This window comes from Xiphophorus couchianus, chromosome 7 (assembly GCF_001444195.1).
Source record: "Xiphophorus couchianus chromosome 7, X_couchianus-1.0, whole genome shotgun sequence".
Lineage (NCBI taxonomy): Eukaryota > Metazoa > Chordata > Actinopteri > Cyprinodontiformes > Poeciliidae > Xiphophorus > Xiphophorus couchianus.
Window position 1 is genome coordinate 26,092,661 of NC_040234.1, and position 24,145 is coordinate 26,116,805.

Consider the following 24,145-nt stretch of genomic DNA (forward strand, 5'->3'; position numbering starts at 1 on the left):
CTGATGGTACTGGAATCTGCTGCGTTCATTATAGGAGTCACTTCTCAAGGTTAATAGAGGAGCCATGTTGTGATGACTTCCAGAAGGTGGAGTTTCAGGAAGAGGAGGAGTTTTTAAAGAGACAGAGACCCGATTTCAAGGTTTAAAATTTTTTTTGAGTCATATTTTATATTATATACATAAAGCATTTTTATAACAACTGAAAGTGATATAGTTATGTGATTGTATTATAAAATGGCTGGAGAATACATGGATACAATTTTGCCCTTTTACATTTTTTTTCTGGGCAGGGCTATTTAATCTTCTATATTCTCATATATGCAGTTTTCTGTCTCGAGCCAGTTGAGGCTACCACTAACAAGTGGCTAATATAGCCTTGCTAGCTAGCTAGTTGGCTTTCTTATGTCCATCATGGCTAAGTGCAAATTAGGTAGGAAGAGGTTGGTCTTTGGCTCGTTTCTGTTACTGGCTCATATGATGCTGCGTTCATTCTGTGCCAAACAGTGTGGAACTCCAGTGGTTAAGACCGCAGAGAGCCATGTGGGAGCCACAAAGCTGCTGCCAAGGGCCACAAACAGACCAAAGGAAGTCCACAGGTTTTACTGCTATGAGCTCATCTGTCACATGAAATCCAAATGAAACATGTTGGATGTTGTGAAAGGCTCCAAGCAGCCTGAGACGTCTGCAGGAGCTGGAACCAGGCCAGCGTCTCTGGACGGCCATGTCACAGCGTGTTAGTGGGAAAGTTAGACAGTTTAACCAGGAAACCATTTTCTCCTGTTGGCAGGAAATGTGTCATCTTCTGACACAAACTCTGACACACGCAGCCACGCCTCTCCACACACACACTCACAGTGATATGACATCCTGCCCAGTTGTATATCTGTGTCACTGCAGACAGCTGTGCCTCCACACCAGGTAATGAACTGCTCTCTCCTTCCTGTTTTACTGTTTTTAACAGCTCCATGTTTTTCTGTCTTACTTGAGCTGCTGCTGTCCAGGCACTGTTGGATTTCTGGACTCTTAACAGGCTCCTTATGAAAACTAGACTGGACGTGAGATCGTTCCCTTCTTCACTCAGGAAGCACAGCAAACTGACTGAACATTGCATAACTTTTAACTCCTCTCATTCTCACTGTCTGCAAAAAATAAGTATGTAATTATTTTTGATCATCTAATTATTCCAATTAGGTTTTCTGCACATTTCATTTCTCACAAAGCAAAACTAAACTGTACAGAAACTGAGCAGAAAATGATCAAAAACAGCTGTCACACAAGAGCATGTATGACACTTTTCACTTTGCTCTGAATCCTGGATTGTCTCAGTTTTTAATTTGAACATAAAAATATGGATTTATTTTTCAGAGCTAGCCACTTGTAGCCAGAAGCAATCATAAAATATTTTAACCCATGACTTCAAATATATTCTAATCTGAACATAACCTACATAGTATGATTATTTCTTTTTTATGTTTAGATATACATAAGTTAAACTTTCTTACATCTAAAACACTGAAACACTTCCAGGCGTAGAATTAAAGAAATAAGAAAGCATCTTCATTCATTGTAAAAAAGACATAAAGCAACAAAGAGAAGTGGATTTCTTCCTTTGCCCTCTGAGAATGTCTGGAGAGATTTGGTCAAAACACCCTAACATTTACACACACCACCTGCTTTCTTATTATAGCACCGATCATAATCCAAGTTCTGTTTGTGTTGAGCTGGAGATTAGAATAATCTGAATTCAGCTGTTAGAAATACCCAAACAATATCATAATCCTTCAGAATATGAAGGAATAAAAACCCATTAATGTTTCTTGTTAGATTAGACAAAAATGTAAACAGTTTGATGTGCAGATATGGGTGGATTTTATTAAACGGATACAAACTATATCAGTCAGTCTGAAAAAGCATTCTGTATTGCACGTTAAAGAATGTTGAAAATCGTTTTTTAAAATTGGTCTCTCAGCATCAGCAGCAGCTCGCTGAAGACTTTCAATGGCTTTATGTGTCTTTTAGAAATTGTAGAAATTGTGGGTTTAAGATGCACTTCTGGAAACTTTTGAGGTTGTTTTTGTCTGATAAATACCCCGTAATCTGCAGTGTGTGGTTTTGTATACTCGAGGCTGCATTAAAAAAAGACTTTATAGTTTGGTAAAGGTCGGTTTAAAAGGATCAGTTCCAGTTTTAGTGCAAACTAAACCAAACTAAAACAGTGGAAGTAAAGTCAAGCGGAGTAGTGTGGACTCCATGTTCCTGAGGAGACGGCTATGAAAAATATTGAATTGTCTCTTCTTGTAAAAATGATATTTGAATCCAAATCAACTTCATGTTGTCATGGTTTACACAGCGGAAATGGGTGCCTATCGTCTCCTTACACTGCAAATATCAATCTGTGCAATATTTATAAAGCAAAAGACTTCACCCTGTCCTGATCGTTAGCAGATGGCCTCATGTTGGACTCTAGAGTACTTTGGGGCACAGAGTCCTCCCGCATGGTGTGTGTGCTGGTGTACTCTGTGGGGTTTTCAATGTGTTTTGGTCAAACATCTCTTCTTTAGATTCTTTGCGTTTAAAGGATGTCTTTTCAGAAATCTTGTGCTTTGGTCAGATGCAACTCACAGCTTCCTGGTTTCTGAGCTTCACGCTCTGACGTTGGGCTGAACCTATTGGATGTCCAGGCTGCTGTGTGGAATGATGACTAGATCAATGGCAGCAACAGTTGCTTTTCTGCGATCACTGCTGATGTTTTTCCGGCGCGGCGTTGTGTCATGGCGCGCTCCAGAGCAGCCCACCGCAGAACTGTAACTGTTAATGAAGTGAACTTGATTTGAAGCACCTGGATGATACTTCCTGTCTGAAAGCTGAGGGAATTAACAACGGGGAACTTTTTACACACAGCCTCTCTCTGTCTGGGCTTCATCTTTGTTTTATAAATAGTGTCGGTGCGAGGTTATGTCATTTATTACATATTCTAGTACTCTAGAGGTTACTGGTAAATAATTTTAGAACCAGATAAAGACCAGATTGCTTTTTTATGTCCTGGTGCATGAGCATAGGTGGAAATATGAGTCACTTGGACGTTTCAGTGGATTTGAAAGACATTAAAAGAGTCATTCAGTGGAAAAACACAGGTCTGCAGTCATCATGTGTTTCACCAAATTGTGATAAGTTTACTGTATGTCAGACTTGTCCTGCTGAGAGACCTTCTAAGACTCTAAATGTAGAGCCTTACATTTAGAGTCCCCAAAAAGGAAATACCCAATATTTCTGACCCAATAAGGAAATACTTTTTCAGCTTCTAACAGGTCTTCTTCCAGAATGAACTCCATCCACCTTCCCATCAACACTGACCAAATTCTTCTGCTCATGAAGACAGTATTTTTATAGCATGAGGCCAGTGTGTATCGTTAAGTCTTATGCTGTGCATGTTGGACATAAAGAACAGACCACCTCCTACCAAATGTTTGCAGTGTCTTATAAATGGCAAACAGCAAGAATAGGACTGAACCACTAATGCTTCGTTTCCACTGAGCGTCAGATCGGTTTGATATTTTGTCTGTTTCCATTGTAAAACCGTTCCATACAACCCTTACTGCGCCCCCTTCAGCTGGAGGTCGATAAGCCAAAAGTACGATACAATTAGGGCAGAGGTATTGGCGTCCTTTGACTAGGTACAGAAAAACTTCACTGCTTACGACAAAGCACAAGATGTGGTAGCGTATAATGATTGTTTGTCGCTGCTCTAGCATGATGCTATGCTAGGTGTTTGTGTTTAAACACGCCTGTCCAGTGGGAGTCCAGCTGAAGACACAGAGAACTGTGGAAAAGCTCTCCTCAGTATGGCGTACTGACCTGCAGTGACCCATACCGTAATGGATTTCTTTATGCCAGAAAATTGTGAAAACCAAGTTAATTTCCATTTAACTTAACAGTCTTGTACTACCCCTTGCACTTTGCCTTGCAGCATGAATGTCTTGAGTTCAATTCTCGACCTGGCTGAGCTGAGATGTTCTGTCCAAGGTTCTCTCCAGGTACTCCGGCTTCCTCTCAGGGTCTGAAAACCTGACTGTTGGCTTATTCAGTCTCTCTAAATTAGCCCTTAGCTATGAGTGTGTGTCCATCACTTGTCCTGTGTGTCTCTGTGTTTCCCTGTGATGGAGTGGCGACCTGTCCAGGGAGGACCCCGCCTCTCACCCATTGACCACTGGAGATAAGCTTCCGTCCCCCAATGGTGCTGCTATAAGCTTGCATATGCGACAGGTGGATGGAATATGAATGAAATATAGTGGTGTTCTTTAAAAACCGTGGAGTAATTCATCGGGTATGAAAAACTTTGTGTGACCCTGTATGCTGTAGGATTAAAGAGACCCCAACTTGACAATAGAAACCACATAACCACTGTGTTTGTCGATTTGTCAAACCCAAGCAATGTTTTCTCCACATTTGCCACGAGGTCTGACCATACTTTTAGCCATGCAGAATCTAGTTCAGAGTTCACTGTGCTACTTGTCTGACACAGTGGATGTGGACCGCATGCAGACACTGTTGAAACTAAACTCGCTGCAGGAAGTGGAGCTAAGGGGACTAACGGTGAGTTCTTAGGCCGTGTTTAGAACTGCAGTTACCTACGGCTACGAGTGAAGATCTTTCAGAACGACAGCTCAAACCTGGAATCATGACTTTGTTCTTCCTACATGCAAATAAAAAACAAAAACATCTAACTTAGGGCTGGACAACAAATCACAATAGGCACTTGATCAATATCAATAGATAATACATCTGATAGAATATTCAATATTTAATATATAGAATATTCAATGAGCTCTGATCCAGAACTGCAGAGCATTCTGGGAGATGTATGCAGAGGAAAGACTTCAGCTGCTCAACCTCTCGCGGCCAGCCGAGCAAGGTGAGTGGCATCAACCAACTCAGTCGCTCTGTGGTTACCCTAGCAACAGCCTGTTCAGTAAATTGTGCAGCAGCGGTTTCAGGTTTCTCCACGGTGCCTCATAGCTGCTTCTAAATTAAAAAACAACAGCATGGAGTGAAATCTGTAGGTAAAACAGAAAAGGTCAAACCACCAGTTTGGCAGCATTTTAAGCACAAAATCAATAAACTTTTTTGTAAGACCATTTAAAAAAAAAAAAGCTTAAAATAATAGCAACCTTAATCACAACTTGTTGAAATAGGTGATGCAAAATCTGTCACTGTAGGACACAACTGTCACAAAAAAAAAACAACAACAACATTGCTATATCCTGAAAGGGTTTCTCTGTACTGGTACTTAGAGAACACCACTTCCTTCTCTGGACTGAATAATGGCCTGTAATGCAGATTTTCTATGCAGCAATATTTCAAAGATGCACCTCAAATTGCTTTACAGTTTTACTGTAAAGCAATTTGAAAAACCCAGCAGCTGTTGACTTGATTTAACTGGGTGACGTCAGAGAGACTTGGAGCTGTTATCAGTGGTGATTGCAGCATCCATGCCTCTCTGGCTGACAGCTCAGTCACTGCTGGGTAAGTGATCCTGACGGGGGAGGAGGGCGTAGTCCTGCTCCTCTCAGGGATTAGTACAAGCTCCTTGGGGCATTTACATTTGAATAGATCCTGGGGCTGCAGTCCAACTGCACCCCCTCCCTCGTCTCTCCCTCTCTGTCTCTCAACCTTTCTTCACTCTGCTCCTGACAGCAGGGAGAACCAAAGGGAGGCAGAAGGGAGGGAAAAAAAAAAAAGAGTTCCTCACAGTTACCAAAAACAAACTTTGCCAGAACGAGTTTGGGAGGTTGCGTTTAGAGGCCTTCCGTTGCCAACTGGGGATTCCCTCTGCTGCCGTTTGTCGGAAAAAAGGTAGGAATTGTTGTTCTCCTTTGGCTGTTTTGGTTTTGTTTCTGCCCTCGTGGATTTCGAAGGGGAGTCCCTGATATTCCATGCTTAGTGTTGTGGCCTAACAATGGAAGCAGATGGGACTGGTCCACTCTGGCTCTCAGGATGGGGGCTGGGGGAAAGGAAGGCCTGCGCTCCGTTTGTCTCTAACTGTTGACTGCAACAGGTCCTCAGAGCCGGAGCTGTTTCCTTAAAGTCCATGGTTATTAGCGAAACTCGTGTGCTCTATTTTTATTGAAGCTTCGCTTCTTTTTAAAACATATTTAAAATAATCATAGAATTCTTAACAACACACTGAAACTCTTCATTGGTTCCTAAATGCCCGCACTGATCCGGTACGGTTGTAGTGGACCGTAGTAGACCTAGAGCTGGTAGACTGCACCTCTCTGAGGAAACTATTTCTGTTTTTAAGGTACAATCAAATATGACTTTTACAATATAGAAATTTTTGGGGAATAGTAAAAATTATTTTAACAGCAAACATTTCACTTTTCCTAAAGAAACTTGCTTTCTTTAGGAAAATAATTACAAAGTGCCCATTATAACAATTTAATTTGATCCTTTATTCTAAAGAGTTTATCACACCGTACCACCATTTAGTTTGGGTTTGATCTCTGATTGGGCTCATTAACTCTTACTATGCTCAAACCAAAATAACTCTGAGTGATCTCTCCTGTGTTTATATTTTACTCCGTGGAGTTGCATGAGCACATTTGTTTGTAGTCGATCGCAGCCCCTTTCAGAGGGTCCTGTTAATGTGTTCACTGCGCCTCACGCTCTGCTGAGACGTATGGACTCGGAATGGGAGGTCAAAGTCACTCCGTCAAAATGACGCCCCTGCTCCCCCTCAGTAGGTTCCTGACTGTAACCTCTATGGGCTGATGGGAAATCCTGGATTACAGAGCCAGTATGACATCATCCAAAGCAGAGGCAGCAGGACGTCTGCTGATGACCACATCGTATCGTCCTCAAGTGTCCATCTGATCAGAGAAAAATATTGACATATTGAGGATGCTATGCAACAACTTTGCTCCTATTTAAAGGGGCAGTATTATGTAAAATGTACTTTTTTGAGCTTTACATCATGTTATAATGTTTTTCTCTCATCAAAAACAAAACTGGACTGTTGAATTGAGTCTTGCATGCTTGTTTGAGAAATCTTTTAATTTCCCCTGCCAACCATTCGGGGATGCCTAAACACTTGCAGTCACAGAACTCTTTCCACAAAGCTCCTCCTCAGAGCTCCAGCGGAGCTCCTGTCTCACAGAGCGTCCCTCCACCAGGCCTCTGCCACTCAGCTCCTCCAGACTAGCAGCAGCAATTAGCAAACACCTGGTGCACCGGCGCATCTACTGAGCTCTTCACAGGAACGACTTCTCAGTGGAGTGCTCCTAAGAACGGTTGTAAACGGCATAATGAGAAGCATTGTTGTAGAAAGAGCAGGAGCTTCTTAAAGAGGAAGAGACGCAATTTCAATGGGGTCTAATTGCAAAGTCAAATTTCCATTAAATCATGTGACATACAGCATTTTTATAACAACTGAAGGTACTTGACTGTGCTATAAAATGGCACTAAGTGGCAGAGAAATAAATGATACTGAAACAATCTGCGTGTATAAAGATGTCAACGCAGAGCTCAGCGCCTGGTGTTGAGTTGATATGCTGCAGTTGCAGGCCACACCCCTTTGGTTCTGCAACTTCATCCTCATGATCTGAAAACACTTCACCTTGTTTGATGTGAAAGGTCAGAGTGATCTATAAAGAGGAGTTTGTACTGTAGTTGAATGAATCTTATTTTTCCAGCTTCTGTGTAGACTGTCATAGTTTTCATAGTATTCAGTCATATATGTGTGTGAGAAGCAGCTGATTGCCATTCATCTCTGTTCTTCAGGGACAGATAGTGATGTTCCCCCTGACACCAGACTGGCTTCTGACTCAATGCACTGAGGATGCTTGAATCAGTCAAACTGATTCACCTGGAGGAAGTACGCTCTGTCTGAGCTTACTTCAACATTTTTGGAGGTCAAGGAAAAGGAGAGATGTCTGCACAGTCAGTAACACAAGTGGGAATTTGCATTGCACATAGAATACAAGCTCTCCACAGCTAGCAAAAGTCCTGCAGTGCATCTTCACCTGCTAATGTCCAGCTGTACTGCAGGACTTAGAAATGAATTAACAGTTCAACAGTCGGTCAGTGAGGGTGAAAAAAAAAAAATCAGATTTTCACCGATGACTAGTGATGACGCTACGTAAAGTCAGCTGCGTAAAGTCAAGGGAAATTGGTAAGGATGCATAATATTGGATTTTTGGTCGATATCCGATATTCTAAAACTCATTTGGCTGATTACCAATATCAATATTTTTTGGTGCTAGTGCCCTTTATTTGACTGTTATAAAATAATTTAAATCAAGAAGATGAGCTATAAGAAGCATTAACAATACACATGGCAGCAGCAATGCCTCTTTCTTTTATATTGATGTTGGAAAATGAGGCACTGAAACTTTTTAGTTTAAAAACATAATCACTGGCAAATTATTTCACTTATAACACAGAAAAAATGTCTTATAAACTTCTGAGTGATTTTTTTTCTAATTTAAAATTGAATAAGATATTCCACTAGAAACTAGACCAAAGTACTTGGTAAGATTTTGTGTTTTTGCACCCTGTATGTAAACATATTTGCTGTATTTTTCTAATGCACATAACTCTGAAGTCATCATTCCTATTGAACCAGCGACCTCTGTCCCAGTCGTCGATTAGCAGCGAGATGTTTGAGGATCAGAATGAATCCTTTTTCCTCTCAAATCGTTCCTGTGTAAAGCCGCATCATTGTCTGAGTGGGTCGGTCTGTTTGGACTCAGCAGGATTAGTTCTGTTCTGTGTGCGCTCGGATATTTATAGCTGATTAAATCATGCGGACTGACACCGGTCAGCGGCCTCTGTGCTCCACCGCGCAGCATTTGTGCATGTGGGCCAAAGCAACAGCTGCTTTTCGCATCTTGTTGAGTCACAGTACACACACACGTGCCAGTCATGCTACATGACTTTGTTGGTGTATTTGCAGGAACATACAGCGGGAGCTTAAAGGCAGGAAGTGTGGGGGGCGAGGGGTTGTCGGCACCGTCCAATCCTCTTACAGCACAGACTGATACATGCAGTCACACGCAGGCCGGAGGCGATAGGCTTCATTCAGCTAAGTCCTGCGAGGCAGCATGCTGCTGTGTGAGTGAACACACTCTAAGCCTGGGGAGGCTAATTATAGCTGCTCTTTACCTGTGTGTGTGTCATTGTCCAATTAAACGTAAACGTGGCTACTGGAGCCATAAATCTGGCCTTTTTTAGAACTTTAAAACCGTTTTGGATTTTCTGGAGAGCTGTCATTAGAACAAAATCTCCTCTGGAGATGAGAAAGAGAACTATTTAAAAACACCCTGACTCAGAACACTGACACCAAATTCCTGAAACTGCCTCAAAGAAATAGTTTGTGTGTGTGGGATGGGTGTCGTCTATTTCTCATTTTAAAGTCAATTTACAAGAATTATTTTTATACCTGAAAATTATAAACCAATTTAAAATTGCAACATAAGCATGCTGCCTTGTTATTTTCTACATTTTCATAGTTACAGGAGATTAGAAAAGAACTGGCTCTTTAAACTTTCCTTCTTTGTGACGTTTACTGTAAATGGTGTAAACTGTTTACATGGTATGCTAATGGTGCTGAGAGCTGTTAGCCATGCGCTAGTGTTTTTATCTCCATGTTCTGTGTTCAAATACTACACCATGTTCCAAATTATTATGCAAATTGGATTTAAGTGTCATAAAGACAAATTTTTTTGTTGTGCTATTATTATTATTATTATTATTGTTGGGTTGAAATCATAGAGACAGAGAGAGAGAGAGCTGGTCGGCCCCTTCAGAGACCCTGATGGTGTGAAAATGACCTCAGCAAAGTACATGGACTTTCTGACTGATCACTTTCTTTCATGGTTCAAAAAGAAGAGCTGAACCTTCAGTAGCAAAATCATCTTCATCATGACAATGCACCATCTCATGCTGCAAGGAATACCACTGTGTCATTGGCTGCTATGGGCATAAAAGGGCAGAAACTCATGGTTTGGTCACCATCCTCTGACCTCTGACCTCAGCCCTACTGAGAACCTTTGGAGTTTCCTTCAGCAGAAGATCTGAATGCAGTTCATATCAAACAGCAGCTCTGGGAAGGTTTTCTGACATCCTGCAAAGAAAATCAAGCAGAAACTTTCCACAAACTCACAAGTTCAATGGATCTAGAATTGTGCTGTGATATCAAAGAAGGTTCAATGTTAACATGTAACTCTGTCTGTTAAGATGTTTTTGATTGAAATAGCTTCTGATTTTAGTACATGTGAACACTTAATGCTGCACATTCAAAGAATGACCGTTTGCAGTTCTTTATAATCCATAAAATGTTTAGAAAATCTGCTGTGCATAATAATTTGGAACAGTGAATTTTGAGTTTTTTTATTTTTGAGAAAAATACTGTTCTCATGGGGATCTTTGTTCAGTAAAATTTGATTTATACTGTAATAGTTCATGACTTGGAAATTATACTGACCATCATTTGCATTGACCATTTAAGAAAATCTGAGAAAATATCACTTGCATAATAATTTGGAACACAGTGTAAACCAACATGATCACTAATAGATAATTGTAAGCACTGTGTGTAAATTTTACTATTACATCACATTTACTTGAGTAACAGTTTGGACAATATGACATATAAAATATGACAGCATGGTAAAAAGACGTGGCAAAGAGTGAGAATTTAAATAGAGCAAAATAACATGTTGATGCTGTGTGGCAGTAAATTCAATTTTGCATAGTTTCATCATCACAAATCACATTCTAGAATCCAGTTTATAAGCAATTATTTGATTTTTATCAACGGATTACTTGGGGAGGATTTGTTTTTTTGTGTGTTTGTTATTTGGTTCTGTGTATCAACCAGTCACAGTCCCTAAAAGACAGCGTCACACCTAGCAACGGGGTCGACCACACCTGGCAATAGGGTCAACCAAACCTAGCTAAAGGGTCAACCACACCTAGCAACAGGGTCAACCAAACCTAGCTACAGGGTCAACCACACCTAGCAACAGGGTCAACCAAACCTAGCTACAGGGTCAACCACACCTAGCAACAGGGTCAACCAAACCTAGCTACAGGGTCAACCACACCTAGCAACTGACAGTCAGAATGGCTTTTAAAGGCTATCTAATCCATGTATGCCAATGGTAAGAGTTGTAAATTCATTCTCAGGACAAAGTCATGTTGTTCCCCAGTAGAACTGTTGTTGTGTTCGTGGGACAGAGTCTCAGTGTGCACTGAGATGGACTGCTTCATCAGGGTTGTGGGTTGAACTCTTCCTCAAGTGGAGCAGTTTCAGTTTCTTGGTGTCTTGTTGATAGTACTGTAGGATAGATGTACAGATGAATTGAGACTTTGTCTCCAGCAATGTGGTGTTGCTCTGATCTGATGGGACAGATGAGGGTGAGCAGCTCCACCATCTTGGGTTATCTTGAAGTGGAGCCGAAAGGATTCAGTTGATGTGGTCAGCATGCCTCCTGACAACTTCCCTTTAGGGTTTCAGACCCAGATCTTGCTGGAGGAACTAAATATTCTGTCTGACCTGAGAACAATATAGGAACACTCAGAATTAGGCTGGGGGTGTCTTTGTTTCCCCCTTGGACCTGTTACCCTTTTGACCTGATTATGGATGGATGGAAAACTACTCAATGCCAGATGTTCATGGGCTTTTGAATTTTTCTTACATATCATATATTTACCCATGACTTCAACATGTCTGTCTGCTCTATCAAGTCACATTGGTTTCTAATTAGTTTTGATAATTGATTGGCAGATCTATTATAGAATCTAGAAGGTCACACCAGAGTTGTGTCTACAGCTCCGCATGTAGATATTCTGAAATCCTGCATCATAAAGCAACCTCAACAATTCTGTCACCACACACCATTTTTCTTATTTCTCCTTCATATGGGCAATCTTGATCTTGAGTTAATTGCATCAGAAAATCCAATCCACGTTCTGTGTTCCATGTCCTCAGAACCTGCAAGAAAGTTGCTGACAGCCCCGCCGAGCCTGATGGAGGAGAGAGGGGATAAGGAGAGTGTCATCATGGGAGACGAGCAAGTGGATGAAGGCAAGAACCACGAACGCCAAAACATCCAGACCTCCAGGTCAGAAAAGGGTCAGCATGAGGAGGAGCATGCAGAGCCAGAGGAGATCGGGAAGGAGAAGGGAATGGGAATCGAAGAGACCAAGAAAGAGTCGGAGCTGGAGGCCGAGGTGCGGCTGGAGCTTCGCCAGTCCGCCTCCGGCTTCCAGACCGGCTTCATCCGAGGCACCGACCTGTTTGGTTACGTGGGCATCGAGGCGGTTCTGGACCAAATGAGGCGCAAGACCATGAAGGCTGGCTTTGAGTTCAACATTATGGTGGTTGGTGAGTTAAAACAAGCATAAAGCCACTCATATTCATATCAAAGAGAATAAAAGTTAGAACTAGGACTAGTGATATCAAAGTCTTGACCAATAAATGATGTCAGTCCTTACAATGAGAAATATGCTCATTACGACTGAAACACGATTTAAATGTTGTGTTTTGGAGACTTTGCACTACTGATTATATCAAGACACAAAACGATAACATAACATCATCAGTGCAGGTGAAGTAGTAAACCAGTGCAGCTGAAATCACTCTGTGAGTTTATTTAGCCATCCGGTTGCTATAACAGAGAGGCAGTGTGTTTGAAGTGTTGCTCTTTATGTGTTGGCAACAGATATCTAAAAAGAAAGTGTGCTGCCAGTCATCACTTGGCATCAAAATGGCCTCACATGCAGGAAACTGCTACTACACTGCAAAAACACAAAATCTTACCAAGCATCTTTGGTCAAATATGGGAAAAGGTCTTGTTCCTAATCTGTCAGTGGAACTAGTACCTTTTTAAATCAATATTAATTAACTACTGACCTAAAACAAGCTCCCACATCCTGCTGAAAAGTTACTTGTACTTACGTCTTGTCTTATTTCAAGTGTACTAAAGTATTTGCAATAGAAACTGGACCAAAAATACTTGGTGGTTTTGCAGTGTGAGAATTTAGCCACTGAAAGAGAACAGATCAACCAGAGCTTCAAAATGAGAGGCTAAGCTGCACTGATGTAGATTTTAGGATGTCCATTAAGCTCCTCTACAGAACTGTTTATGGATGAACCACACTTCAGTTTGTGGATGTCCAGGGCTGGTTGGGACAGACGTCCTGCTTGGAGGAGTTGAATGCAAAAGCATGCCTCAACTTTTAGATTCTGATTTCTAAAAGAAATGTGAAAACCCTTCTGGATGTTTGCATTTGTAATATGTGTAAATATGGAAACGTTTAATGGATATCTTCTGAAGTCATCAACTGTTGGACACATTTTGGGAAAACTTCTTCAAGGTCATTTCACACACACATGTGGGAGAATATTAATACCTTCCCTCCATGTGTTTGGGATTTTCCCTCCAGAAGTTAAAGTCATTGAAACACAAACTAAAGCAACAGGGTTTGCCTCATTAAATACTCCAGTGGTCTAACAAAGCTCCTGCTTTCGATAGTTGGATTAAAGAGATGTGATTCATGGTACAGTTAGAAAAAATAAGATACAGCAGAAGGGGATTCTATGACAAATTGACAGAGATCTGGTCATAATTTCTGGAGTTTATATAAACAAAATAGGAATATCTGGTAAAGCTGGAATTATGTATAGTAAGACCTACTGTTTATTTTTATTTGAATGTGCATGTTTTGCTATGTGCTGCTGTGCCTTTTACTTGTTGACAGATTATTTCACTTTTCATATAGAAAGAGGAAGTGTGACTCTGTGAGGAAGTGGTTTAGAAAGCTGCTGGCCCGATTTGCACTTTCCTGCTCTACACAAAGTATAGATGATCTACACTTCCTCTGCTGTTTAACTGAAACTTAACCAAGTGTGCACAAGTTATTCTTTTCAGTCATGGCTCACATTCAGGCTACCTGTGGTTTTATGCAACTTTTCCTGACACACATGCATACTTTGTTTTTTTTTAAATTTGTCTGGTGAGCTCAGTGTTGGTAAATCTACTACTACTTAGGGCTGTGATTGAACCGTGATTTGGTATCTTGGTGTCTCTGTTCTGCTGCAGGAGCCTTTTATTTTATTTTTTCTCTTCATGTAATTCTATAAATGTGCACCCAAGGCCGTGTGTAAAGACGGGTTTTATCACAGCGGAGGCTGAACGGCTTCTGTTTGCAGGTCAGAGTGGACTGGGGAAGTCTACGCTCGTCAACACTCTGTTCAAGTCAAAAGTCAGCCGGAAGTCCTGCACACCTGACTACGAAGAGCAGATATCCAAAACAGTCAAACTGCATGCAGTCAGTCACGGTGAGCACACACACACACACACACACGCACCCTCTACCCCCTCCACACACACACATGCACACCAGTGTTTGTGTGGCTACCTTTGTGGGACTTTTCATTGACTTCCATTCATTTCTACAGCTTAAACCTAATCCTAACCCTAACCAAAACTCAAGTCACACTTTAGTCCTAAATCAAACTCCTGACCCAAAAATCTTGTAGGGACCAGGCTTCGGTCCCCACAAGGAGCAGTGGGTCCCCACAACGTAGTATGTGTCAAGAAAATGGTCTCCACAAGTATTAGAAACAAACGCACAAGCACACACACACACACACACACACACACTTACAGATCACACCTGCAGCTTCAGTGTTACCACTAACACTCTCCAGAAAGTCGGCCAGAGGAAATCAGTACTTTATGTTTGTGTTGTGTTCTTGCCTTTGTTCTGGCCCCCGTGAATCATTTATGTCCACTGATCTATTCAGAGGCAGCTCTCACATCCTGCTTTCACATCCCTTTTCCCTGAGCCGCTTGTGTCATAAGCAGGAATCCCACCGTGGGCTGGATGCTGAAAGACACGTCTGTTTAACCGTGGATGTGTACTGAGCTTTGAACGTTCAAAGAAACATCTGACTATGCAGGAAGAGGTGTAAGGCAGTAGTTTTCTGATGTTATAGTTTGTAAAATCATTTTACAAATGGACACTTATGAATTGTAACAGCTTGGTTCACAAGGGATGAACACAGATTCAGATTAAAAAAAAAAATCTCAGGTTGAACTGACAGCCCAGTTCTGTCAGGACCAAACAGTTGAAGTTCAGGTTCTCTTTGACATTGTTCATCATTTCCTCTTTGTTATGAACTTCTTCAGCTTACATTTAAAGTTTAACAGAAGCAGAGTCAGGACCACACATAAACACCACAGACAGTTTTTAATAATATGCACCTTTTCTCACCAAGCCTCTGCATGAGTCAGTAAGTCTGTTTCACAAAGAATCCACTAGGGGCGTCCCGATCCAATACTGATATCAGAAATCGGTCCGATTCCAGCCAGACAAATGAGCATAACTACAGTAATAGCTGAGGATAGCCTGAGCCAGTTGACCTATCAGCACTATCAAAAAGGAAAGTTTTAAGTCTAGTTAGCATAGCCACCGATGGCAGTTGATAAACGCTTTTCTTTTAACGGTGAGTTGCTTCTTTGATGATGATTAACTCCAACAATCCAAACAAGTATCTGATTTACAGATTGCTGTGAACAGAACCCAGAGGAATCAGATACTGATTACCACTTCATAAACTTGGGCACCTTGAACAGTGGTTGTAGTCGTGAGGTTCTGAGTTTGCAAACAGCTCAGTCTTGGTCAAAACATTTCTACATCTGCTTAAAAAAAAAAAAAGCCCAAATGCACAGTGTTTTTACTGTGGATGTCTCAGATACATTTAGATTCGTTTAGGTGTATTTTCAACAAAGAAAATGCTGACTGGGTGCTGCCAGGAGGAGAGAAATGGAAACAATACAGAAACCAAATTTCTACTTCCTGTTGGCATTTAAAGAATTGGTAATACTGCTCAGCCAGCTGGGGGGTATAGAAAAGCTGCACATTGAACTTCCATGAACTCTGGCATTAAAAATAAAGCGAGGAGTGATTAGTGATTTTTTTCCCATCGTTTCCATCAGCGGGATCCTTACGGTAGAGGCGGTAGTCTTTGGTGTTGATGAGGATGGAGACGGTGTTCACAAGTAAAGCAGGTTTTTGCTAAAACACATTAGTGTGCACGGTTGCATGAAGTCACCTTCCAAGCCCTCTCTCTCTGTTTTTCTCCAACTCTTACTCTCTCTCTACTTCCAACCATAGTCATAAGTTCATTCTCGCCGTGTCTCTGACTAGTAGAGCACAGTAGAACTGCAAAACACGTGAGGACTGGGAAAATGACCTCCGTTTGTTGGCAAACATTGTGAAAGTGAACATTTATAGAGAGTATGTACAAGTAAACACACACGCCCACACACAACCAGAAGACGCATGCTTTTGTTTCCATTGAAACTAAATGCTTCTCTGTAATGGCAACAACAAAGGCCTACTTTATTACAGGTTAGTGAAAATCTGAATGCTCTGTTTCCAGATGTTTGCTGTCATGCTTCCGATAAGAGGAGATTCCTGTGTGCTTATTCAACAACGACTTAAGCTCTAAATGATAGTCTTTACCTGCTTAGTTTTCCTCAAACACTCTCCAGCGCGCACCCCCCCCCCCACACACACACACGCACACCCCCACACACACACACCCCCACGCACATTTACTCTGACTCAGTGAAGGAACTCTTAGATCTTGTCATCACACAGAGACCTGTGGCACATAGAGTGCAGCTCTGGCTTTAAATCAGCCGGAACCTATTAGCCAGCACCAACGTTAAGCTTTGATCACAGTCCGTTAAACGGTTTCATTTCTGTACATGTGGGCGTGAACCTGTGTGACAATTCTGGTAATTCAGTCTGGACGTTTTTAGAATCCAGTCAGAGGCTCAAAGATGCACAGATCAGTGCAGTAAAGTTCAATCTATTACTCCAGTTGGTAAAATGAAAGCAAGCTGATTCCACACGGTCACTGAGCGAGAGCATTCCCTCTGGGGTGTGTATGAGTGTGTATCAACAATATTAAGGAAAACTCCTGGGAACAATCTTTAAAACTGAAAGGTTTAAAGATTTTCAGTCCTTCCTCACACTTACTGTGCAAATAAAGCATAAAATGTCTATTTCTGGTAAGTGGAACGGAATCCATGGCGTTGTGGCGCTCATCCATTTGATCTGTTCTTTGCAGTGATTGAAGAAAAAGGGGTGAAGATGAAGCTGACGGTGATCGACACTCCCGGGTTCGGGGACCAGATTAACAATGAGAACTGGTGAGGATGGAAACAAACCAGGGCGCTCAGTAACCAGGAAGCAAATCGTATATGAACAAAAGGGAAATGGACCTAGCATAGAACCCTGTGGGACACCGGTTGATAAACATTATTCTCTATGCTCCTCTAATCTGGAACAAACATCTAGAAAGCAGCCGAAACACTTGAGTTTATTTAAATAAAAGTTTAAAACGCAGCTGATTGGAGCTGCCTTTGATTATCAGTAAGTGGAACATCGATCAATATATTTGATATATGTCTGCTTGATGATTTTGATGATGGCATTTGACAAAATGTAATGTTTATTAATTGTCTCATAATTGGCGATGTTTTTATGACATAAAGCACTTTGAACTGCCTTGTTGCTGAAATGTGCTACACTTATAAACTTGACCTGATAGGAAACAAGAATTGCATCTCCCAGTTATTATTGAGAATAAGACCAAAAATATGTTCTCATGAAATTAACAAGCCAAAGTGTGTATCTGTGTTATAACACAGAGATCATCCTGCGCTGACAACAGCAGGTGAGGAAGTGAGTTTAATTTGTTTCGATAGAAATAAAAAATAAAAACAGGAAATGGTAACAAAGCCATTAAAAATCACGAGTGGAACTCAGAGAGGTTATGCTCCTTCATCATGTGCTCATTTTTCTATCACATTATGACTGTAAACAGGAAGTCCTGACTTTATTCCTAGTCTACTTCCCTGATATCTAGGAATCAGCTCTTCTTCTGGCAAGCCAAATGCACCCTATTTAATAAAATATATACATCAAAATGGATCATTTCAAACCAAACAAAATATCCACTGGGAAGGTTACCGTGGCTTCAATGCAACTTAATGTATAATGACTTTTTGTTGCTGGATTTAAAAATCCAACAAGATTTTTTTTGTTGTTGTTTAGAAATCAGAGGAGCTTTTGGTGAGGAGATTTTCTGTCACTTCTGGTTACGTGGATTTTGTAGATTTTTGACTGTAAGTCTGCTTGCTCTCATGGTTGAAACTCTAAAATTGAGACTTTCATATTGGAGGCAAATTGTCCTGAAAAAACAAGAAAATCACCCAATGGGCCTTTTTTCTACAATTAGGGTAACTTATGCCTAGAACATTTTTATATTCTGAGAGATGTGATGAACATAGTCAGTTTTACGGTGGCCCAGCAAAAGAGTTTGAAGTTTTTTAATTACACATCATTAGACGGGATGATTAACATTGATTTTAGCTTTATTGTAATTTGTCAATAATAAATAAAAATATAATAATCCCATGCTGACCCTTCTCTGGCGCCCATTCTCCAGCTGGGAGCCCATAGTGAACTACGTCAACGAGCAGTATGAGAAATACCTGAGGGAGGAGCTGAACATCAACCGGAAGAGGCGGATACCTGACAGCAGAGTCCACTGCTGCATCTACTTCCTGCCTGCAACCGGACACAGGTAAACACCGCCACCGCTGGCCAACGCTCTGCTCTGCGTTCACCACCGGAACCAACCACACTGATTCACCTGATTTACTAATGCAGCTGACAGTCGATCAAATGTTTGGGTAAAACTTGAGTTGCATCAAACAGTTACAAACAGAATTGAACTTTATATTTCACCACAGATTACACGCATAACCTCAGGGATGACTTACTCACCTGTTTTCAGAGTGAGTCAGATAAAACTTCTCAGTGGCAAGAACATGATGAGACACTTTGGATTGTGAAAGGACAAGCTTGTGATCAAAGGCTGTGTTCACATCAGGCAAATCCAACCCAGGTCTGCTTTTTTTTGCCCATATGGGACCCATGTCTGAACAGAACAATTATCAGTTCCATATGTGGAACCAATTGATGAATCACATTGTTTTCTTTACGTCACAGTTTATCTGATTTTTATGTCTTTGACGTGAGAGATGAGTCATAATAGTGAAAAAGAAGAAGCCAACGGCTGAAAACAATCATTCTGAACTTTTGAGAGATACCTGAGTCAGTGAACGCATCACGTCCCAATCTCACCACCTCCGGTCCGACTAAACATCCAATTAGACCTCTCTGCAGAAGTTGCAGTCAATGGCACTTAAGGAAATTTGTTTTTAAGACAAAGATGCCTTCACTGCAGTCATTTTTTTAGATTTATTCAGGGGATTTTTGAATGTTCTATGATTCCACTGCGGTCTATTCCAAACCTGATCAGTCTGACGGGTTTGAGTTCATCAGAGTTCACATGTTGACATAAATAACATTGAGATGTAACAATGTGTTCTCTAGTACCGCCTACTTGTTTAGCCGTGAGCCATGCAAACTCTCATTTCCTTCTGCAGTGTAGCCTCTACTGAGTGTTTAAATCATTTTTGCTTCAAATTGTTAGACTGTTTTTGTTTCTTTTATTCTTTGGAAGATCAAATTACAAAGGTCACATATCTTAAATAAATGTGCATTTTGTTGCATGTAGCCATGTTGCAGACTGTACTGAAGTATTTTGTGTGGATTCTATTTAATGGGCCAAATCACAACAATGCCTAGTTGTGTCAACATTTTTTAAAGGGGTAGTATTGTGTGTTTTCCAGACACACAGTTCCATTTTATAGCTCAATCAAATAACTATGTTAACTCCAGTTGCTATAAAGATTCTGTATATATCAAATATTACTTAAAACGAATTTGACTTCCTAACTTAACACCTTGAAATTGGGCCTCTGTCTCTTTAAAAACTCCTGCTCTTTCTGAGCACTCTGATGAACTCAAACCCGACTGATCAATTTTACCAGCGTTACACTGAGAAGTAGCTGCTATGATGAGGTCAGCTGATGCGCAGCTTCACCCAGTGTTTGCTAATTGCTTCTGGCTAGTCTGAAGGAACTGGGTAAAGAAGGGCTGCTCTGTGAGGCGGAAGCTCCCAAACTGGGATATTTGAAGTGAGGTTTAAGTTCTTTTAGGGAGCCAAAGCGTTAACCTGTGGCTTTGTGCCACAGAGTTCTGTGCCGCCCTTCAGCAGAGGCTTCAAGACAGAAACAGAAAAGTTGGAACACCACCATTATTGTATTTTCCATGTCATCCGTCATATAAAGCCTGTCTGCATTGTATGATTGTTGGGATCTGGGGTCCTGTGTGTGACGCAGTGGGGAGAGAGTTTGTGTGTAAGCCTGTCACAATAAGCAATAAATCAATTAATCGCACGATCATTTAAAATGGGAGCAATAATTTCCATTTGAATGCTTCTTTGTGGAGCTCACTGAAGATGCTGTTTTCTCTGAGTGCAATGATTAATATGAGCTGAAGCACAATTTTGTTTAGTGACGACTGCATAAATAGTTTTATTTATTTTGTTTATTGATTTTGGATGTTTAAAATATCTTCCAGTTATGTTAAATGTTATTTGGATATTAAAGATTACTGATCTTTGAGAGAATGCTCTTGAATTTTTATGCCTTTATCATTATGTTAGTAAAAAATGGTCTCAAAAGGACAATTTTGTCACTTATGACTATAATTTCTGGGACAAACTCAGGCGCAAATTTGCGCAATAAATTATTCACAATTTATTCATGACCGGCCTGCTTGTGTGAGCAAACCAAGAGTTCCCATTAAACTCACAATAGAATGAATTAGGTGAGTCTGTCATTTGTTGTCACATAAAAAAACACACAGAGTTTTTCAAAAAGTCAACATGACACATTATGGTGGCAGCATTATCCATCCATCCATTTTCTTAAACCCTTGTCCCTTAGAGGGATCAGGAGGTGCTGGTCTCTATCTCCAGCTAACGTTCCGTGCGAGAGGCGGGGTCACCGTGGACAGGTCGCCAGTCTGTCGCAGGGCAACACAGAGACAAACAGGACAAACAACCATGCACACACACACTCACACCTACGGAGAATTTAGAGAGAATAATTAACCTGACAGTCATGTCTTTGGACTGTGGGATTAAGAGTACCCGGAGAGAACCCACGCATGCACAGGGAGAACATGCAAATGCCGTGCAGAAAGACCCCTGGCCGGGAATCGAACCCAGGACCTTCTTGCTGCAAGGCAACCGGCTATAGCAGCGTCATGTTGTTGGAATTCTTTTTTCAGCTGGAATATCTATTAGATTTTTATTTGTGAAAAAAGAGCTTCAAAAACCATTCAGTCTTTTCCTCCCACTTCATAACTGTTTGCTATGTGTTGACCTATCACAGTAATAGGCTTTGAAGTGTGTGATTTTGTGACACTCCATCGGGACTCTGTGTTTTCAGGCTGCGCCCCATCGACCTGGAGTTCATGAAGAGGTTGGGGAAGATAGTGAGCATTGTGCCTGTCATCGCTAAAGCAGACACACTCACCGTAGAAGAGAGACAGGAATTTAAAGAAAGGGTGAGGCATCGCACTCTGTACATACACGCAGTCCGAGTCTTTTTTACTCAACTCTTTCTATTTTCACCTCTTTTCTAACTCATGTTAACGTTAAATTTAACATACGGTACTCTGATTGAAGTGAATTAAAGTGACATTGAATTAAATGTTTAGTTTAGAACTAATAAACTAATAAATGTGTGAATAACATGGTGAAAATATGACTTTGAAAAATTAAAAAACATTTTTTCTGACAGGCTAAATACACCAAAATGTTGCTGTTAAATTAGTTTTTAGTTTTGTATTTTTTGACTTTGTTGTATACTTTAACATTTCAAGTTCTTTTGTCATTAAAGTTACAGTATGTAACTTTCTTTTTTTTTAATGAAAACATGTTTACATATTTGTTAAACTTGTCACCATGTCATGTCAGAACAACATGAGACAGATAACCTGTGAAAAGATCGACTCCCTGAGCTGCTACTGAACTGCAGTGTTTGTTGAATGATTGACTCTTTTTTTTTCCCTTTTGCAGATAAGGAAAGACTTGACATCCAATGAAATTCGTGTTTACCCCCAGAGAGAGCACGATGAAGATCCAGAAGAGCGCCTTCTCAACGACAGAATCAGGGTGAAGATTCTAAGCCTTAAAATGACCCACAGGAAGTACCGATAAAGAATTAGCCTGATTTCAGGACGGTGCACAGGACTGGCTGTCAGAACAGATGTTTTATCATTTCTGAGCGATCAAACTAACTAAGTACAATGGCCATAACAGCAATAATAGGACCAAATATTTCAGTTTTCTGTTGACTTGTTTCTATGGAGATTAGAATAACCAATGACTTTTCCAGGAAAGCATTCCCTTTGCTGTTGTGGGAACTGACAAGGAGCACCAGGTGAATGGAAACAAGGTGCTGGGCCGGAAGACGAAGTGGGGAATCATTGAAGGTGAGTTTTGAGTTCCAGGCCTGTTTTTAAGGTTTAGGCCTCACATTGTCTGTGGTAAAAACATCAGGATCCTTGTTTTGGCGTGGCAGACTTCAACAGCTTTACCAGCTGCTCCCTCTGGACTGCAGATTGTTTTGTGGATTTCTGGAGAGTTGCTTTAATGGTGGGAAAATACTCTTCTATCAGAACTGCTCTGTGAAGGTTAGCACAGAAAAGTCGAAGTTTAACTAAAGCAGAGAAGCGGTGGAGAAGTAAGTGGGGGTGGTGTTTTGTGGTTTTTTTCCAGGTGTCAAAATTCTGGAAAATTATATATGATTTATGCAAGTGTCAACTTTGCATTATTCAGTAAATAATGAAGTCTTTAATTCAAAATTCCTTTAAAACTTTGATTAAAAGTCAATCAAAAATGTCAACTTTGCATTAAAAGTGTCATTATTTGCCGAATGACACTTTGTGACAACAGTCAAAACATTCATAAAGACTCCTTCATGTTTATGACAATGTTATCTCAGTCTTATGCACACCCCTTCAAATAAAATGTTACCAACACTTCCTGGACCGACATGGGCTGAAGGGTCACTCTGACATGAAGAAGACACCACTCCAAAAGAAATTACAACTCACAGCTTGCAAATGAAAATATTTTAATATTTTGAGGACATCTGATTAAACTAAATGGAAATATTTGGCTGCCATGAGCATTGTTAACACCACCCCAACTGTGGATTAAGGGGGTGGCAGCATCATGGAGGAAAGGCTGTTTAGCTGCACAAGGGACTGGTGGGCTTCACAGCACAGATGACAGCATGAGGAAAGAACTTTGTGTGGAAATATAGAAACAACACCTGAAAGCACCAGGGAGACAAATAGATTTTCCACATGAATGATTCTAAGGATGCTGCCAGATTAGTTCCTAACAGACCAAGTTACAGCAGTTCTGTCTGAAGTAATGGGTCAACTTTACAGAAAACTGATGTGAGAAGCAGGTGGACAGATATTCAAAACACTTAACTTTAGTCAGAAAGCTTAAAACAGGAAAGGCTTGTTATTTGTCTTTTTATGTGTATTGAATGATCTGATGTAACTAAAGCAATTCAAAAGCTAGACTGGATGTTATGGAGGACAAGTTCCAAACATCTGGTATATTAAAGGATGTAACTGATAATGATGAGAGCTAATCTGTTGTTTTCTTTTCATGCAGTTGAAAATGTGGCTCACTGTGAGTTTGCAAACCTGAGAGATCTTCTTATCAGGTGAGTCTGACTTTACTGCTGATCTTTATTCGAAAGGAATTCATCTTTATTAAATGGTCAGTTTCCCGATAGCATGAAAACTGCTTATGAAATTATAAAAAATTATTGCAAGGAAAACCTTGCCAGTTATTCACTAATAGTCACTATGGTTCAACTTCACATGCATTAAGTGAGCTTATTGAGAAAATGACTAACTTTATAGAGTTGAAATAGTTTAACCACAGCACTAAAGTGAAACCTGGAAGCAGAGCCTCATCTGAGTGGAGGTTGTCATAGAGACGCTTTACAGGTTAGAAAGATTAATTTTGACGGCATAATCACAAAACAACTTTTGGCTAGGTATGGATTTATTTAATTCTTTTTCCAAATGACCAGGGGCCTCATGCATAAAG

The 24,145-nt window shown here is 40.7% G+C and overlaps 1 protein-coding gene across 3 annotated transcripts in view; it reads left to right on the forward strand.

The window, feature by feature from the left end:
* septin12 (septin 12) overlaps window positions 1–24,145 on the forward strand; it is a 50,226-nt gene that overhangs the window by 23,688 nt on the left and 2,393 nt on the right. Inside the window, exons 1-9 of one of the 3 annotated variants that reach the window (XM_028023994.1) lie at window positions 805–918; window positions 11,993–12,388; window positions 14,216–14,344; window positions 17,150–17,231; window positions 18,533–18,670; window positions 21,453–21,570; window positions 22,085–22,180; window positions 22,404–22,500; window positions 23,702–23,753. In XM_028023994.1, the coding sequence (XP_027879795.1) occupies window positions 12,031–12,388; window positions 14,216–14,344; window positions 17,150–17,231; window positions 18,533–18,670; window positions 21,453–21,570; window positions 22,085–22,180; window positions 22,404–22,500; window positions 23,702–23,753 (1,070 nt within the window). In that variant the 5' untranslated portion in view covers window positions 805–918; window positions 11,993–12,030. Of the gene's footprint in view, window positions 1–804; window positions 919–5,610; window positions 5,854–11,992; window positions 12,389–14,215; window positions 14,345–17,149; window positions 17,232–18,532; window positions 18,671–21,452; window positions 21,571–22,084; window positions 22,181–22,403; window positions 22,501–23,701; window positions 23,754–24,145 lie in introns of those variants that run through there. The other 2 variants (XM_028023995.1, XM_028023993.1) reach the window with 2 other exon arrangements.